The sequence below is a fragment of the Leuresthes tenuis genome, unplaced genomic scaffold (genome assembly GCF_036924035.1).
Source record: "Leuresthes tenuis unplaced genomic scaffold, fLeuTen1.0.hap1 SCAF_8, whole genome shotgun sequence".
Classification (NCBI taxonomy): Eukaryota; Metazoa; Chordata; class Actinopteri; order Atheriniformes; family Atherinopsidae; genus Leuresthes; species Leuresthes tenuis.
In genome coordinates this window covers 14,252,120-14,271,878 of record NW_027325362.1, presented here as the reverse complement: position 1 = coordinate 14,271,878, position 19,759 = coordinate 14,252,120, and the positions used below count along the sequence as shown (strand labels likewise).

At 41.9% G+C, this 19,759-nt stretch overlaps 2 protein-coding genes and 1 pseudogene across 4 annotated transcripts; 2 read left to right on the top strand and 1 right to left on the bottom strand.

Annotated features, from left to right (window-relative positions):
* Positions 1–1,164: 1,164 nt before the first annotated feature.
* Positions 1,165–3,083, top strand: LOC140312593 (peroxiredoxin-like 2A; annotated as a pseudogene).
* A 625-nt stretch (positions 3,084–3,708) lies between these two features.
* selenou1a (selenoprotein U 1a) lies at positions 3,709–8,964 on the top strand. 3 transcript variants are annotated; one of them, XM_072390953.1, is made up of 7 exons: positions 5,168–5,214; positions 5,694–5,943; positions 6,823–7,005; positions 7,431–7,522; positions 7,620–7,760; positions 7,969–8,133; positions 8,218–8,964. In XM_072390953.1, the coding sequence occupies exons 2-7, from the start codon at positions 5,748–5,750 to the stop codon at positions 8,311–8,313; spliced, it is 873 nt and encodes a 290-aa protein (XP_072247054.1). In that variant the 5' UTR covers positions 5,168–5,214; positions 5,694–5,747; the 3' UTR covers positions 8,314–8,964. The 3 variants fall into 3 exon arrangements, with proteins under 3 accessions (XP_072247056.1, XP_072247055.1, XP_072247054.1); XM_072390955.1 differs by lacking the exons at positions 5,168–5,214; positions 5,694–5,943 and adding an exon at positions 3,709–3,794; XM_072390954.1 differs by lacking the exon at positions 5,694–5,943 and having other exon boundaries at positions 5,140–5,214.
* Positions 8,965–11,876: 2,912 nt separating this feature from the next.
* Positions 11,877–17,990, bottom strand: sfxn3 (sideroflexin 3). The gene is made up of 11 exons (XM_072390952.1): positions 17,918–17,990; positions 16,482–16,654; positions 16,033–16,203; positions 14,585–14,683; positions 13,851–13,926; positions 13,666–13,751; positions 13,455–13,582; positions 12,994–13,043; positions 12,779–12,828; positions 12,636–12,683; positions 11,877–12,545 (listed from the first exon to the last, which is right to left on the bottom strand). Exons 2-11 carry the CDS (start codon positions 16,643–16,645, stop codon positions 12,449–12,451), a joined length of 969 nt encoding a protein of 322 aa, XP_072247053.1. The 5' UTR covers positions 16,646–16,654; positions 17,918–17,990; the 3' UTR covers positions 11,877–12,448.
* Between the last annotated feature and the right edge of the window lie 1,769 nt (positions 17,991–19,759).

Below are 19,759 nucleotides of genomic sequence, written 5' to 3'. Positions count from 1 at the left end.
ACCAGCATTCTTCTCTCTTTTGTTGTATGGATGGGTTTGTACAACCTGGTAGGAAAACGACTCTTAATATTAAATAAAATAATTTGCTCTGAGTAAGACCCAAAGACCACAGAACTGGCTCAAAACTGAAAAGCGACTGAAAACACTTTCATGATAACATTAATGAAACATTATATTCAGGCCCTAGCTAAGCAGAGGTATAGTTTCAGTTCTCTTGGCTGATTTGTTTATCCGTTTGACAGCAAGATTACACAAAACCGTCTTGGGCTGGGATGTTTCTGGCGACCTGTGCTGGGTGTACCCTGCCTCTTGTCCGATGGCAGCCGCCCCTTTGACCTTGGATTGGATAAAGTGGGTATAGAAAATGGATGGCTATCAGGCTGGACTTGAAGAAAAACCAGCATCGAGGTGATGCAGAGGTGAACCTATTTTGTTGAGGACCGGTGAGGACTTTAATGTATTGTTGAATTATATAAATTATTTTTACATAAAAGAAATGAGCGGATATTGTGATAATCAATAAAAAAAGTAATTGCCTGGCAAACTTGGGGATTTGATGCTGACCTTGGTGGACTTCGTTCAGATTGCTCACTTAGTTTGAAAAGGGTTTATAAAAGTGAACACTTTGGCAGTTTTTTTACAGTGAAAACAGTATGACAATCGACAGAGAACGCAGTGGTGTGAATGAACTAAATATGCATTGCTCTTTAACATCACTAACCTGCTGGCGGCAGTGTTGCTCCACGTCTGATCTTGTCACTAACTTCAGGGTTGTTCTGCTGGCAAACACTGAAAAGCTAAATCTTACAAAAGCATTATTTATCATGACTTCCACTAAATATTTCAGCAATTTAAATGAAAAAGTGAGAATATATAAATTAATTTACGTTCACTTATAGAGCTGATTTGCAATTGGTCTTTCGGTGTTAACAGCATCAATACAAACCTGGCGGCATAACTGATGAAATAAACATCTGAAAGTACAGTTCAGCTGCAGAGGCTCTGCTGTTGTTTGATGAGGGATCCTCTCTGCACCAAGCAGAACCTGGTACCAGCTCACCATGAGCCTTTCACAGCAGTCTTTGAGAAATTCCTATCATGTTTTGTTCACATAAGCAAGGCTTTCACTGTGATTGGCCTGATCTGAGTTTAGAAGGCTTAAGGGGCTGCTTGAAAACATAAGATTCCACCACATTAGCTGAGAGTCACAGTCTGGTGAGTATCACCTTCTTTCCCCCTAGTTTTTGTTGAGTTAAATGCTAAGCCATTAGAAACCTGTCAGTTTGATTTCTATGTTCCTTTTAGTAATAAGTAAATTTGGGCATGTCTGGCATTTTGAGTAAGAGTAAAATGGTGACATGGAAGAGTGTATTTTTGTTTTTCAGAAAGATTCAGTTTAACAAGTGAGAAAACATCTTAATCTGGATAAAAGTTGTAGCGCAGGGGCACATCTGAAAGCTGTGCCTGTTTCCTCTATAGCTGGTCTGTGAAGCCGGTGTGGGACGATGGTGACTGTGACCACAGTCCTGAAGGCTTTGAGCCTGTTCATTGCAGAGCTCATCAGCTCCATCACAGACTGGTTCCAGACCAAACCAGTACGGGCCAACCTAGAAGTGCTGGAGAAAACTGAGTTGAAGACAACTGGAGGTGGTGAGTACAAGACACAAGCAGGCACTTGAAAATATGAAGCTGCTTTAGAACATGACATATATAAAAACGTGTTGTATTTTCAAATAATACAACATGACTGGTCAAATACACAACTTTAGATATAACATATATCATGAAGATATGTTGGGGACCTCTTCACTTTACTATGAGCCATCCCCTCTGAAGAGGAGTCGGTGACATTTTGTTTAAATAATGTTCTTCGGTTTCTTTCAGTGCATGAAAAACAGAGGGCCAAAACTCTGTGGGATATGACTGGAGCTGTGGTCATGGTTGTGCGGCGACCCGGATGATTACTATGCAGAGAGGTAATGTTGTGAGGTGACTTTAAGTGTAATGAGATCAGCCGAACTTCATGCATGACGTTATCTCCCTTTTGCTTGTGTCTGCAGGAGGCCGCTGAGCTGTCCTCTCTGAAGTCCCAGCTGCAGGACCTTGAAGTCCCTCTCTGTGCCGTGGTGAAGGAAAACCTTGGCAAGGAGCTGGACAGCTTCAAGAAGTACTTTTCTGGGAAAGTCTATGTAGATCAGCAGGTCTGTTTTTGTTAAATTACTCCCTTAACCAAGACTTTAAGTTGCTCAGTAACAATTTAAGCCATCAAGTTGTTCTACATCACTCTCAGAAAAAATTCTATGGCCCCCAAGAGAGATGGATGTTTCTCTCCATGTTTCTGCGGATTGGTGTGTGGAAGAATCTCTGGAGGGCCTACCGGAGGGGCTTCAGGGGGAACCTGAAAGGTGAAGGATTCGTCCTGGGAGGGGTCTTTGTCATTGGGCCAGGAAATCAGGTAGTAGGTGTAAATGACAGAACAAAAACTGTGAGTGTCTGTGAGTGTTTTTGCTAATTATGTGTTTTTCCCTCAGGGTATTCTACTAGAGCACCGTGAAAAGGAATTTGGGGACAAAGTGAATATGCTGGCAGTACTTAGAGCGGCCCGCAAAATGCGAGAAGACATGGCAAGATAGATCTGAAATACATTACGCATCATGTATCGGTTGTTTGCATGCTTATCTATGCATGTCTTTGGTCTAAGCTGGGACTTCTCTACATCACTATAGGCTCAAACTAGTTACTACTTACATTCCAACTGCATGTAGCATGAATTAACTCAGTTTTAGCAACATTCACAAGTTGTTATTATGTTATGCAATGTGGTTTACCTGTGCTATTTGAACTGTTTATCGATCCACTGTCTGCACATCTGGTCTTGATTGTGTAACGATCTTTTGTGTGTCTTAATGACGATTTGTTTCTAAACTCTGCTGAGAGAACAGCTCTGATGCTTTGGCACACAAATCCAACACATAAACAAAAAGATTATTTGGGCCTGATAAGATGGAGAATAAACTGTTAAAGTGCTCAGCTGTTACTACTGCCTAACTGTTGGCAATAAATCAATGCAAAAGTCATGCTGACACAGAGTTTGTCGTCATATTTCCCCACGGGTGGATCCCTAAATGAGCATTCTGGGTGCAGGTCCCCTCGGCCCCAAAGAGTAAAGGCCGCCCATGGGCTTCATCTGAAAAATGTAACAGAAAAAGTTAAAGTTCACAGAGGGAGGAGGCTATGACAAAAATGTGTCCATGCAAAGATTTTGAGACACAAAAGCAACTGCAAAGAGGACAAAAAACCCTTAAAGAGAAAAATGAGAAAAACATGTAACTGCAATAAGTAGACAAAAATTTAAAAGACCACAAAGGAATGTAAAAACAACAAGAACGGGTCCTCTGAGTGCAGAGAGTTGTAAAGGGGACACAAAGGAATAACAAACAAGACAAGACAGGACAAGAAAGCATTAAATGACACCAAAGGCACTACAAAAACACAGAGCACATGAATATAGTGATATATACAGAAATTATTTACTTTTTTCTTCTTTTCCTCTTTTGGAGCGCTCAACACCACTGTGCCCGGGGCCTTGCTATCTAATTACCAATCTCCTTATGTACCTGTCTCTGAATCTTGATTTACCCCGCTGTGCCACTTTCTTTTCCAAGTTTCTGCATCGATTTCAACCCACCGCGTTCGATTAGTTTCCCCTGCGCTCTGGATCGTTTAGTACGCCTGCGCAGAAAGCTTTTGAGAGAACGATTGGACAAGCGTTTCTTCTCGCTTCGTTGAATTTGGTAAGCGTTACCTTACGACAAAACTAACGAACAAGCTTTTTGTCACAGGGAAAGTGTCTACAAGTAAATGTATGTACTGCTGTATCCGATGGCTTTTCTAGCTCTTATCCAGACACAGTAGGCCAAGGACTAATCTGAGTGCTTTTGCTAATTCATCGACTGTTTGGCTACGTGCCATCCATAACGTCTGGCTGACGGCCAACCCACCACAGTAATCTTAACCTGGAGGTTAGTGTCATGCTCCTAAAACAACAACAACAACAAAAAAATAATGTCAGACGCAGTTAGGCGCTTTTAGTTACGACAATTAGGTAAGTTACACAACGTATGTATATCAAGGTCATTATGAGTTTAATACGGTTCGGTTTTCTTTCACATCTTAGTTTTTAGCGAGTTGTGAAAATATTAGCATCCTCGAGTAAAATGACGGTATGTTTTATGATTTCTCCATTTCTAAGTGTTATAATCTAACAATATTAGTGTAATAATGATAATAACATAACTACGAAGGCTAAAGTGAAAACGACTAGATTCAAGTGTGAAAATGATGGTGACGTGCAGTGGGTCACCGAAAACATGCAGCATTTTTAGGTTTAAACCATCCAAATCAAGTCACAAAAAAAGACTAAATGTCAAAAAGTAAAACAAAATGAGCTAATCTCCATTGTTCACAAATTGGGACTAAATGAAACAGACATGGAGAAAGTTGTCTAAAACTGGAGGCTTGGGTTAAGAGGCATATTTTGCATTTATTAAATATTCAGCACTTAAGGTCTGTCTTGTCAAAGCCCCCTTTTAGTATGACTAAAAGTGTACGCTGTTGTTTGAATTTCAACCATCTTTTTGAAGACAAAGCATTACAATGGGTGAGCTAAGCCCTGGACCGGGAGGACTGACCCTGTGATGAATCTCTGTACACCTCCAGACATGTTCTCACCAAAATGCAGACATAAGTTTTTGATTAAAATACTGTTAAACGCTACAAAATCCCCCATGGGAAATGTTTTGGATGCAATCAAACTCAAGATAGTTGTAAAATGGCCTTAAAACATGCACTTTTGAGTAAGTTTGCGTCGTTCCTTTTCAGCACCAGCTTCTTCCGCGTTGTTGTTGTTTACCTCCGCACTGCTGAGGCATTTCATTAAGAGAATAAATGCATTCGGTGTTTACAAGCAGGTGTCGTGCTCGAGCATCATGCAAGACCAGTGACATTTTGTGTTACAGCGTAGGCGTTGACGGGTCATTTGTTTGCCTCTGCAGACAAAGTCGGCTCCTCCATTGGCTGCTGCTCGTATCATCCCCCCCCCCTCAATTCCTTCGAGATATAAAGTGCGTAGACTCAGATGCGTCTCAGTGAATTACCGTCTGACACCACTTGAAGAAACAAAACTTGTATTTCACTAGTTGGCAACGGAGACAAGTTAGTATTTTTTCTTTTAGTTTTCTTTTTACCTTTTAGTTGTTTTGACAGAGAATGTTTTTCGTTCCCCTCTGTGTGTCGCATACTGTGATCTGACTAATTTGTTTGTTTTCCAGTGTAATTCATGTGTTGGTGCTTTTCGCACGCATGAAATCGTAGAGTGCAAAAATAGGAAGTTCATTTTTAGATGTAGAGCATTCGCACTGCGAGATTGCGAAGATGAGGGTTGGTGCTTTGGGTGTATTTTTGATTCTGATATGGCACGGTGTTTCCTGCTGTCTGATGAGAGGGTGATGGCTTTTCATTGTGAATGAAACTGGGCTGACTGGTTTAACGGAAGGTGTAACATTTCCATAAATGAACAGTAATGTCATGCAGCCCTTTGCTTTTAAACCCGTCTAATTAATTGTGCGTGGAAGGCATGGCACAGTGGGAAGGGTTAACCTGCTCAGAGGAGCCTTGTATTCTTTGTTTTCCAGTGAAATCTTGAGGGTGTGTGTAGTGAGAAACTCAGACTTTTACCGCAGTCCAGGATGCTGGCTCTGTCCAGGTGTTCGACAGCTGTGAGGTGGAGACTTCACCTGCGCTGCGCCGCAATCCCTCTGGGGAGCTCTGCCACGAGCAGCCAGCCCCCCACTTCAGCCAAACCCCAGTGGCGAGCAGCCCAGAATGCTCTGTTTCACCAAAGTAAAGCCAGAGCGAGTCCCGATCCAAACAAGATCACTTCAGGCAAGGACATATTTGACTCCCCACAGCATCAGCTGTCCTCTCTCACAACCTAAAGAACTTTGATGTGGAAACACTTGTGTTCTGAGCATAGTTATTTCCTAGTTTCTATCTACTGAGTCCTGGAACGACTCCAAGTTTTCAAGGAAGGGAAGGGGGGGGGGAGTGTTATAAAAGCCAGAATGAATCACTTAATTTGACATTGATTTATTCTATCAGCCACCGCAACATGTTTTGACAAGAGCTTTGAATAAACTTAATGAACTTTATGACCTTGAACTGATACAATTGATTTATGAGTCTGTGTGTTTTTAGCTTTTGGAATAATTTAGTGACAAACATTGGGCTCAGGGAAAATATGATGGACTATCTTCTTATAATTCGGGTAATCCAAAAAAGACTAAACTGAAGAACTGAAGATGAAAATTAGCCCAATACGACGGAAAGATTTTCTAAAAATGGAGCACGAAAGACGATACGATCACTGGTTGGCTTCCAAGTTCCCCATCAAGGCACACACCAGACACAGACAAAATGTGACTGCATTTGAGGTATTTAATCTGATGAGGGAGACTCCGATTAGAGAAGGGTCACAGTCCGTGCTGACAGGAAGCGGCGTGCTCAAACCCTGCTCGCACGTAATGGGCTTGCTGGGTCCTGTTGGTCTCTGAGTTGTCCTTGATGATTGTTTTTTTTTTGTTTGTTTGTTTTTTTGCTGCAAGATTTTACTTCAGTCAGCAAGTTTGTGTTTGCAACATCTCCGAATACACACTGTGAGAGAAATCTGTATCTTTTGAGGTGAAGAGTCTTTAATTTTCCTCATGTTTACACTGGAGCTGTGGCAAGCATCCGTCGTCAAGCTTTCTCCTTGTTGTGCTGCAGTGTCGGCCGGATCCGGATTGGAAGGGGAACTGCTTGAAATCGGGATGTGGTCACTGGGTCTGGGAGCTGTCGGAGCAGCCCTGGCGGGGATCTTCCTGGCCAACACTGATCTGTGTCTCCCGAAAGCTGCCAATGCATCACTGGAATACCTTGAAGACGCTGACCTGCAGTCCACCACTGAAGGTAGGCAGCTCTCAGAGGCAGGTTAATAATGTAATCCACCAATAAGCCCGCTAAACCCACTAAGAAGAAAACTCGGGTTGCATCAGCTGTGGAATCAGGGAATCAGTCATGTGTAGGTTGCTTTAGGGTTGCATGTTTGCATGCTTTGTACATGCAGTGAATGAGGGTTTGTATAGCATTTGAGGAAAAGCTGCTTTTAAAAATCTGCTGGTATTACAGGTTACGTCACTCTTAAGTGCCATAAAATGACGTTTTGTACTATACTGGACGTCCCAGGTTATTTTTTACCCCCTCTTTTTAAGGGCTGTGACTTTTATCATGCGCACTTAACCGGACTCATGTCAGTCACAGAGCGCGTGCAGCTTATCACTAAAATGTCAAGTTTGAGTCCAGCTGCGGACAGTCTGTTCATGCTTTCTCTGCAGATGACAAGGTCATCAAAGCGAAGAGCCTGTGGGAGAAGAACGGCGCTGTGGTCATGGCCGTACGGCGACCTGGATGATTCTTGTGCAGAGAGGTGATATTCTGACTTTAAGGTAGAAAAGTGTCACGTTTTAACCTGAGCGCATGTCAGTTCAGATTCACCGTGACGCTTTACCTCTGCCTCACTGCAGGAGGCCTCCGAGCTGTCCTCTCTGAAGCCCCAGCTGGAAGAGCTCGGGGTTCCTCTGGTCGCTGTGGTGAAAGAGAACGTCGGCACAGAGATCCAGGACTTCAGGCCGCACTTTGCTGGGGACATCTACATCGATGAAAAGGTGAAGATCAGAATAAGTGTCCAAAATGTCATAATAACCCCCCTGTGCATTTGCTGTGGAGGTAATGGCTGCCATCTCCCCTGCTCCTTCACCTTTTTGTCCAACCTCAGATAAGAGAAGTGAAATGATGAAGCACTTTTCTGTCAGTTGGGGAAAAAGGAGTGTGTTCAGATGTTTTGCTGAGTAAAACTAAATTGCGCGTTTGTAGAAACATTTCTACGGCCCGCTGCAGAGGAAGATGGGCGGGTTGGGCTTCATTCGTCTCGGGGTGTGGCAGAACTTCATGCGGGCTTGGAGATCTGGATACCAGGGCAACATGAACGGCGAGGGCTTCATCCTGGGAGGAGTGTACGTCATCGGAGCCGGAGACCAGGTACCTCACCACAATCCAAATGATTTGATCTGGCGGTGCCTGCTTAAACGAGCCTGCAACTGAAACCCGTGTTTTGCGCGGCAGGGAATCCTCCTGGAACACCGCGAGAAGGAGTTCGGCGATATGGTGGAGACGGCAGATGTTCTCGAGGCTATTAAGAAAATTGTGCCAGCGAAATAATTTTTGTGGCGTTAGACAAAGGGAATGTACGCCGCATTCGATCGATGCTAAAAATGAACAAGTCACCAACATTTTTAAGCCGTTTGTTTGCATTGTCTACTATCACGATACGACTCTGTCTTTTGCACTTTGCTGTTGGATATGAAAACTGAGCTGAGACATGCAGGACAGGGCCAACATTATTCCAGCTCTTGACAATGATTTCTCTTCTTTAGGTCTGCCATCACCCACAAGGTAACGTTTTGACACGGGCATTAAAAAGCAATTCATTCAGGTTCAACAATCCTTCCACCTGAAATCCGTCCTTTAGATAGGCACTTACTTCAGTCTAAGGGCTGGACTTCATGTCCTATTTATCTGTTAGTTATAGGTACCACGTTTTAATGTCGTAACTGTAAAAGCTTCACTTCTCTCTCCTGGTTAGGGTTAGGCACCTGAACATCCTCTGTCATGAAAAGCAGGAGTGTGTGTGATAATGAAAACTTGACTCTAAACTCAGCGCTGAGAGGAGCAGGTTTGATGCCCAAACACACACACACCGGCTCGGCTACTGTCCTCATGCTGGGGTTTGTTCTTGGTGCTTGAAGCAGGTTTCGCTGGTACGAGTGCATTCTTACTGCAGATGAATAAATGAAAATGAGTTGATCACAATTATCTCTGTTGTACTTGTGTTTGTTGTCATTTACATATCAGGAAAACCTCAAATGTTGCTGATGCAAAGAAATAAAACAACTGTTGCTGCTAAACAACCGTTTCTTTATACCATTCCTAATTTACATTAATTATCCTCATTTTCTAAATTCCGACCACAGAGGACAAACATCAGTTATCCCTTTTTATTTGTTTGTTTATTTTTGATCAGAATTGCATCCAAAATGTTTGGATGAAGTGACAGAGCTGAGGCCATCTTGGAGTAAAAATGCCACAAGAATGACCAAGATCTGGATTTCTGTCAAGCTGCAAATAATGTACATTTAGCTATACAGTGAGTGTCTTTAATTTGATTAACAACCCAGTGGCTTATTCAGCTATTCTTCTACATATTGTGACTGTAACCTGAAGCCAAAAATGTTCCAAACCCGTTATAAAGCTCTGTATGTTCTGCTGATTTCTGTTTAAATCACCAATCCTGCAGATGTTGCAAGACACCTAAACCAGATGTGACCTGCATAGTCATTCCTGGGCATCTCCACTTTAATTTCTCAAAGTTAATTTCCTCAAGCGTGTTACAGCTGCACAGACATATTTCAAAGGCATTGATCATTGACAATGTTTAATATTACTGCATTAAGCAGACGGGTGCGGACATTGTTACACATTTTATTCTATTGCTCTGAGTAAAATACATTTCACATCAAGGAAACACGTCTCAAAACCATACAAAACAAGAGGGACAAAACTGTGCACCAATACTGACGAGTCTACATGCATGTAGGCTGCATGTCCACAAAACATTCATGGAGTGTAACAAGGACAAAGTGTGTCTTTATATTTGTGACTTAAGCACTAAAAGCGAGCATTAATGAAGCGTAAATCAGGGTCGTTAACAAGTGCGAACGGCTTTCTTAGTGATTTATAAATACAAGAAAATCCAGGCGAAAGGTCCAAATGCTAAAGCTTAAACAAACAAACAAAACAAAAAACATTAAAAGCTACGAACTTCCTCCTCTCAACGCCGTACGATTCATGCCTGTCACATCTTTGGCTGGATCTGAGGGCAGGACGTGTGGTGGTGGTACAGCACGGTCACAAACAGATGAAATTTGCATAAATGTTTGCAAGGTGATTCAAACCCACCAGTTTTGTTCTAGAGTTCTACGGTGAAACTCCACAAGCAGAAGCTCAAAGGGCAAAAAACAAAAGCACGAAGGAAGCCTCTTGGTCGTGGGCGATTAAAAGTTCCAGACCATAAAAAAAATTAACGCAATAAAGACAACCTTCAACATACGCATTTATCTATAAATGGCAACACCATCAAGCTCCTACAGCAGCACAGCACAGGCTATGTAGTGCAACCTCACCCTCAGGAGGAAGTTCTCTCAAATGCAACACACTGTAACAGCCAGCAGCACTGCGAGCCTGCTGGAATAGAGCCGTGAGGCCCACTGCGAACCAACGTCCTGCAGTGCATGTGATCATAAACTTCAGTTCGATTCAAACACTCGGAACAGTCGCCAGTGTCTGTTAACACGGATGAGGCGTGAGAGAATTAAGTGTTTGCATGGAAATATAAAGATCAACAGCGTGAACAAGCAGCTGAGGGTGGATTTCTTTCAAAAGTGAGAGCACCATTCACACTTTTGCATAATCTTTGTTTAATTCAGTCTGTGCAGTTGCTGCAGTCCCTTCAGTTCCAGATACATGTACCACCACAAATTCCACAACCTAGATGAGTTTAACAATGAAATGGCCTAAACAATCTTATGATGGGGTATATATATATATCTATCTATATAGATTCTTTCTAAACTGCTCGTATACAAAACATCCCACCACACAGACGTCACATCCTTGCTGATATATTGCATCTTTTGTATCCAGATAAGTACAGATAGCGGAGCACATCTCAAATCTGAGAACTGAGTAAACATACAGCATGAGGAGCGCTCACTCATTTGCAGCAAATCAGTTCTTTTCCAGTGCATATGTGTGTCTACTGGATCCACTAAACCCCCCCCATGCAGATGTGCTCAATACATCATATATACTGCATATATAAATACATCCAAGAAAAATATACTTATGTCTCACACAATAAAGATAAACTGAGCTACTTCTTCACGAACACCATCACCGCCAACTACCCTGGACAGCCACGTGTTTGGTGGCTTTATGTTCAGAACCGCTCAAACTCAACCAAACTGTCCAATTCAAAGGAAGCAAACAACAAGCACTGTGCACACAACGGCCTGCTAACAAACAGATCCTGTCATGCAACACTTTCTACTCTAATTTGGTCTAAAAAAAACCCCAAAACAAAACAAATACCAATGGCTTGAGCGGTTTTGCACATCTTCTCTGACTTCTGGAAATATAAACCCTGCATCTCTTACAAGATCAACAAAAAAAACCAAACAGGGCTTTGAGTAACAAAGTTTGCAAATGACAACGGCAATAAATCAACGTCATGGCATCTAAATGTGGAAGTGGACACAGTCTAAGGGGGATTTTAGATCAGATAGCGGCAGCTGTTTTGCATTCTTCCTCTTAATCAGAATATGCAGAGAACAGAATCCTCTCCAATAGACACCACGGCTAAACAAGCACCCAAAACAATCGGGACGTTCTTTAATAGTAGGCTGATGAAGACTATACTCAGTACTGTTTACGTATGGGTTTATAGGGCTGTGCTTTTTGTATAATTCCCAATATATTCTTGCCTAGCACCTCATTGGCTGGTCTAGGAATATGAACAAACATAAGTACACTTAAAGGAGAGCTGAAGAGAAAGAGAAGCTGCACTGGTTGACAAGAGGTGAAGTACAACAAAATGGGAACTTTTTCTTTAATCCAAGGTCTGGACTGTTTATAATTGTGTGTGTGTAACTAAATGACAGTAAAAAGAAAAAAAAAACATTAAAGGTAACAATTCTAACCTCATATTTAGTGTGAAATATTTTTAACTGACAATTTCCAAAAAGTGAGAAAACTTTAAAGAGCGACGACACAAGGCAAACCAAACATTTACAGTCAGGGGCAATTACAAACGCGACTCACAAGCACAAGCCTTTACTTTAAGCTGGTGCGATTTAACAGGACCTGAATGCAACATGAAATAAGAGTAACTCAAACACAAATCGGTAATCATCAACAATATGTAGTTTTAACCGGTGGAAGACAGAAACCGCACACCACAACACAGTAACAACAAATCAAATCAAAAACTAATTTCTTCCCCCGGGAGCAGACCCTGTTCGAGCAATCTCTCTTTTCAAAGTATCCTCTTTTTGAAAAATAATCCCAACTTTCCACCTTTAGACCAGGAGCAGCTCTACACAGTCAAATAAAGAAAAAAAAAGAAAGAAAAGCATAAATACATTTAGTTTTGCCCTCCCATTTGTGCCCACGATGCATCCGTGTGTGTGTGTGTGTGTTTGATTCTTTGTGCATATGCTTGGAGATGTGTTTCCTGCGTCTACAGGCCCTTGTTGAAGTAGACTGTCGTAGTGTGAGGACTCATCCGTCGTATCGTCTCCTGTACATCTGCTTCCAGCCCGCTCACACTCATGGAGCTGCGGAGAGAGTGTTTAAGCATTATTGAGATGCTGTTAGAGAACTCTTCTTGTACAATGTTTGGGAGAGCTCAAAGTGGCTGTCGGTACCTTTTCTGAGGGAAAAGGGCGCAGCATAGAGGGGTTGCAAACACCAGGCTGAAAACAGAAGGACGTTTTAGACACTTGGTTTAAATACATGAATTATGTTCTCAGAGATTTAAAAAAAAAAAAAAAAAAAGTGAATCGCTTACCACAGACCGACGAGCCCCACCTGGACTGGAGCGTTAAGAATTGGGAACCGCTACCAGGAAAAAACATATAGGCAGAGATGCAGTGAAATGAGGCAGACAGATCAGGGGTTTGTTGTGTTTAGCTACAGGAACAATCCACAGACAGCCGTGTAATGTGGCGAGACTCCTCAGCCTGCCAATCAAAGTAAGTCTGACCAGAAAAACTGGGCGCTTACCTTCATGAAAGCTCTCTTCTCCAGAGCGTTCATTATCACGGGGGGGATGGCTGTGAAGAAAAAAGAAAAACGAGTTAGGGAAGTAACACAGTAAAAATGTCACACTTCAGGGCGAGAAAATGTTTTATCTCAGATGCCACCACACTTGATGATGATCAGGTGTTGTTTTAACGATGAGGGAGCGGACTATCTGAGTGGCTATAGAGACACTGGTGTATATTATAAACCTTAGCTTTCATATAGTAAGCAGACAAGGCTACAGCACAGCGTATGAAGGAACATGTTGGGATGTTTGTGGCAAAACAGGCGAGCATTTGTGCCAGAATTTTGTTGGACTGATGTTCAAACACGAACCAAAACCGGTTTTCTGTTGCCCGTTAAATCCTGTGAGATATCTCCCTCTCAGTTTACAAACTACAACGAAAAACTGTATGGAGTATCAGATGCAAGGTGGCCATTACCCATTGCAGGCACCGCCATGCCGATCCTTGACACCACCACCTGCACGATGGCTTGTTTGGCAGCATTTGCAGATTCTCCTAACCGGTTTCCATTCTCATCCGTCACAGGAATGCCGCACTTCAACTCCCTGGCAGAAGGAACCAATAAAAAGTTCATGTCAGAAAGGCTTCAGCCGTGCCACTTGACTGATCAATATTCTGGTGACCTCACCTCTGTCTCATAAAGGGAATGTTGATGCAGTTCGCAGCGGCGACCGCAGCGAAAGGGACGAACCGGCTGACAATTGGGGGGAGGCGCTGCCAAGACGGGAAAACAAAGACACATTCAGACATCTGGCATCGCATCCCAGATCAGTGTGTCTGTATGCGTTTAATCAGGTGAAGCGCAGGCATTACCGTAGCTAGAGACTTGAGTCCCAGGGCGGTGACTACAGCTCCTGTGGTAGCACTAACGTAGGCTGCACCGAGCTGGCTGTGAGAAGACAGATGGAGTGACCACATTTCACACATTAACCATCTACTTCCTTTTCTAAGCATCATCACACACAAAAAATAGCTGACTTATGCGACAGTATATGAAGGTTGAGGCTAATAAAAGTATATACTAGATTACATATACTATAGTATATATATATATGTATAAGTATATACTGAAGTGAAACACTTGAAGGTTGAGCACCGATTTAAGTGCAAAGTCACGTATGAAAATGCAAAGAAGCACATCCAAACAGTTATTTCCAAAGCCGAGGATGACGTAATGACATTCATATCTTATTTCATACTTGATCCCAAAGCATGCGTTTACACGACGTAAAGGCGAACCCTCTGCTCCTCAAAAACTCAGGCATTCAAAGCATTTCGGTAGCAAATGCAAGCACGGTCCGCATTTTTTTTTGTACAATGGGGTCAGTATGAGAGCACTGGTTGACCTAACACCAGAAGGGAGTCAACAACCAACCAATGTTCGCATGAGGTCATGGTGACATGAGGCCGAACATGCTTAACAGTGGAACGTAATACCGCTGTGAGGGAGAGGAGAGCAGCTCCCACAGCCTCCTCAAAAACACTAGTTTATAGAAGGGAGGACAGGAATGACTTAGAGCTGAGGGGAAGTGAGAAGTCCTCCCTACTTCACGGTGATGGGGGCGTCTCCGCTGCGGTTGGTGTAGTTGACGACAGCGTTGAACGACTGGTTAACCCACTGCCAGAAAATAACTGCTGGAGTAGTCCTGCAAGCACAAGGAAACAGAAAGGGTGTGTTAGAGGAAGTGAAAAAATTCGGTGACAACGTAGCTACCGATAGATCAGAGAGTTGTACGATAAAGTCCCGGCAGGTGCCTTCAGTCAAAACTTTCAGCAAATTAGACATTGACAGTATGTGTGCACAATCATTGCTTATTCCACAGTAACACTGAGTCCAATAAACAATCACTTACATGACCATTCAACCAAGGAGTTCACATGCATAAAAACAAAGATTAAGACACATGTGGGAGTCAAGCAAATCAAGAGTTTACATGAGGATTGACATCAAGCTGCATTTCTTTGGCTGAAAACAAAATTAAAAGGAGCCACAAACAAACGACAACAACTGAGGATGGCTGCAGTAAAGCCTGGCTATATGTCACAAAGAAGGCGACCTATTCTGAAGAAATGTCTCTGCCTGCAAAGTATTCTCATCAGTGTGCTGAATAATTCGATTTTATGTGTGATTTGTCCAATGACAACTGAGCTTCTGAGAAGTACAGTTCTGCATCTTAAAGAGTTGTAACCTGAAAGCCTTCTTAATAAAAAACCCATTCAGGCTCTTTAACCTGAATAGGTGCGCAAATATCTCCACACCCGACAGCACGCGTTGGATTCCGACTGTCAAACTTTGATGCCCTCGAGTGGTAACATGCAGAAACAACACGGCAGCAGTTTGTTTTTAACCAGCCCTGATAAAATAAGGATAGGATGATGATAAAAAAAAAAAAAAGCTTCAATGCGTTTAATGATGAACAAATAAAAACTGCAAGAAACACGCAGACAAAACGCAATCTGTAACAATGAAGCTGAAGTTTCCCATGAAAAGTTCAGATTATATCTGGTAATTATTTCACCCTGCTTAAAGCTTCATGCATAAAGATGGAATCTAATTTAGTTTTATTTAAGATTTTATAATCCCACGCTCTATCAACCAGTTGAAAAGGGTCTGGATTATTAATCTATGGAGCACTGTTTATCAGCAAATTTTCATTTTGGATCACATATAGAACTTATTGACATTTCAGTCGCTCATCAATCTGCTGTATCAGCAAAATGTTGGCAGCGATTGACAGTGATTTATCGGTGTTCAGCAGTGACGGTGACATTATTTCATTACTATTATTCTTTAAGAGGATTTTCACTGTGCAGGGATTAAACTTTCTATTTTTATGCACCGCTGTATGCAGTATTACAGTTGACTTTACATTCGAGCGGAGACTGTATCACACCGAACTGTCCTATGATCCGCTTCTTCAGCTGCAGCTCATGTATGATTTGTGAGTGCACGGTTGGGAAAGTAGGAAACGGTGTATTGGAGCCTCTCCTGTACCTGTAGAAGGTGAGCATGCAGCCTGTGATGGACATGTTCATTGGCACCTGAGCAGACATCCGGCCAATCACAAACATCTTCTCTCCCGTGTCGGGGTGGAAGGCAGAATCATAAACGTACTTGGCTCTCCAGAGCTCGTCCTCTGTCAAGCCGGGCCTTACAATACCAGCTCTGAAAGAAAAAAAAAAATAGCAAAACAGCAGAGGAAAGAGTTATTTTAACAAAGAAAAGAGAAAAGGTTCTACCTGCACTTGAGTTGTTCTATCTAACTTTCTAACCCATACATCTAAAACAATGTGATAAACTGACCGCTGGTCCCATTACAAAAAGACATACTTTCCATTCGAGTCTCTGGGAAAATTGTACAAGAAGCCACATTATCATCCTGGTCAGGTTCATATCTAGTCATGTCCCCATTACATTAACAACTCTGACTCTACTATCCTCACCTGTAGTTCTCCACAATCACTCTGGCCTCCTCCAGAGTCTCGGAGGACAGCAGAACGGTCCTGGGGTCTGTGACCATGAAGAAGTGTTTGGCGCGCCCCATGAATGTGCCTTGGTCCCATCTCGGCTCCTTGATGTTTATGCTGAGGGACAACTCTCCAGACATCCTGGCTCTCTTTCAATCAGAGGCGGGAATTCTAGTTAGTGCTCATGTGATGAGAGAAAAATCAACCTACTGCTTTTACATGTCAAAGCAGTAAAGCTTTCAAAGCAGAGACCAGGCTGAGGCTTGTGTCAGTTGTGGCTGTGAGCTCAAGATAAAGGAAAAAACCCTACTGAAATATAAAAGGTCTAAAATGTAGGGCAGTGTTTGTAGTGCCAACATTAATCCATTCATTTTCAATAGGTCAGTTAAAGAAAATAACAATAATAAAAAGATAGTTTAGAGACAACACCAACAGTGATTTTCACAAATGATCTTTTCAAATAATTAATATCTATATTCAACAATATCATTTTCGAAAGCCAGGCAGCAATTTGTCATTTGTCAGCCCAAGTGGTATTTTTCCTTGTAATAAGACTTTAACGTTGTTGTGAGTACAAAAACGGCTAAACATTTTGTAATCTGTTGATTGCGAAACAGATTATGAACAAATATTCTATCCTCTTCATGTCGAAATACCCAGGAGAAGTCAAACCATTACAGTAAATATGTGTTGTCATTCATTATGGGTGTAGCATTCCTGCAGAATGTACAGCTACCGTTTACACAATGCTATGACCATTAATTACTACAACACTATGTAAGCACAGCAAAATTATTGCCATAACTGTACACATCTAGTAAAATCTGCAGGCTGCAAATTGATTAACTTTTATTTTTTAAACCTCCACCACGTACAAGAACAATTATACATGGTATGTGGATTCAACGAAGAGCCTGGCATGAGAGGCTACATTACACATGATTTGGGTGCTGTTATACTGCTTTCAGATGCAACGATTTTAAAATGAAAGCCACTGATCAGAGCAAAGGGAGGACACATGATGACAGATGGGCTTGGAGGAGTCACGACATGCTACCGGTTCCCCTTTACAGCAATGTAGCCAACAAGCTAGCAAGATAGCCAGTGGTACCGCCGAAACTCAAATATTTAAGTACAGAAATAGTCAGACAAGGCAACAACAAGTAAATGCAGACGATAACAAATGTCCCAATGTTAATGAAGATTCTGAGCTTCGCTGTCATCACAACAAATAATTTGCTAACATTTTGCTAAGTGGCCAGTTGGCTAGACGGGTGGTTTACATGCTACTACAATTGTGCTAACACAGTCAGCATATCGAAACATATCGAGACGGAGCAGCAGACGTAAACTTAGTCGGGTTGTGATTTAAAGTAATTTAGAAAACTAGTAAGTTCAGCATTAAAACGTACCTGCGCTGAAATCTTAGATTTTGAAAATGTATGACCTCTCAATATCACAGCACCACCGGGTGAACCTATGATGCCTTCATGCACCTTTGAAAGTGTCCTAAAGAAAACAACCACAGTTGTATTAGAGGTGCTAGTGTAAACGGCATAAGCTCCGATAATAATTAAAAAAATATATCTGACATATGAGAGCTGGAGAAGACATTCCTATAATTATAAAGTAACTATAAAGTTGCAGTACAATACATATTTTCCTCGTGTTATGTCTGAAACAATAAACGAAAATGTTGATTTGACATCCGTCTCAAATGGTGTAAAAGTCATCCAAATAAATCAGATAAACTAAAATGAAAAATAAAAACTTTATTAGAGTAAGTGAATGCATCACTGCGCGATGACACACAAGGGGGTGGGTTATGGAAGATGTGAGTTGATAGAAAAGCGTGGGCGTGAGGGGTAGGTAGCACATGATTGGTTTAAAAACAAACGCTAAATTGTCACGTGGTTTTCAACAAGCCTGTCCAACATTTTTGCAAATATTTAGAGTTTAGTGTTTGAAAAGTGTGTCATACTGTGGTGCTAAGTTAATACATAGGCTACCATAGAATAAGTGCATTCTACCCTGCCAAACTTAAACTCTTTTGAACTTTATTTATTCATTGATTGATCTGAAATGTGTTTATTTGAAATATCAAAATAATAGATAGAATAAACCCATAGACTGCATTATATCTATAGTACATGAAACAACCTCAATTCAAAGTCACTTTATCATATGATAAGACTGGCCACCTGGTGGGGTTGTTTATCCATCTTAGCCTGGTTAAGCAGGAACAAGAAAACTGCCCGTGCTCCTGCTGCTCCCCTATTGTTGCCTCACCAAAATATATAAACTTCAATAACACATTTATAACAGGGGTTTATCTGAGGACAAGCTGCAACAGATATGAGTAAGTGATACTTTAGTGTTTGTGCAATTAGCGCAGGCTTCTTAATCATCACTGCTCAGCTGCAGAGGCTTATAAGAGCTTATACCTCTTAAGACAATAATGGTCACCTGGAGAACAAATGAGGTGGCACTAATACCCCGGTGGTGTCCGTTAATGCGTCAGCGAGGCAGACCACTGAGTGCCTGTCGGAGCTCGTGCGACACAACACGGACACAGCAGGCAATGCTGGCGTGCTTTTTCCCCACTTTATTTTGAACACAATGTCATTGCTTTATTGTTTGTTCACAGCAGCATTTCACGGCTTAGCAGGGATGACTTTCGACTCAAGTTGGAGTTGAGCGACGTGTCTCGTTGTGGCAGCGAGGTTGGTATTTATAGCAAACGTCATTACTTTAACATGTCCAGAAGTTTATTGAGTCAACATGAACTGAAGATGATTTTCATAACCCATCAGTCTCTGTCCATGGTACTGAATTAATTCGTAGCCACAGGAGTCCTGTGAGGAAGACTCTTGTTCACTGGTTGAGAGGAAAAACTTTTTGCTCTTATGTATTTTTCTTGTATTCATAATCCCAGGTTGTAGGCTATTAGAGCGTCAAAACTGGAGTGTTTATAAGTTCTCTTCTGTATCATCTGAGTCTATTTAGTTATTGTATCTGTATTTTCTTCTCACTGTAGATATCGATTTAATTAAACATCACTCCAGGGGAATCATCATGCACCGTGCTTCTCAGGTGATGTCAAACAAGCACCATGGGCTCGAAGGAGATGATTTCAGGGGAGACTTGTGGATTGTATCAACTTCTTTTACCAACAAATTGGATCCTATCCTGAAGTGGGCTGTTCAGTCATGGAGGACCACATTTGGCCATCTTTTTTAAAGGAGTGCGAAGTG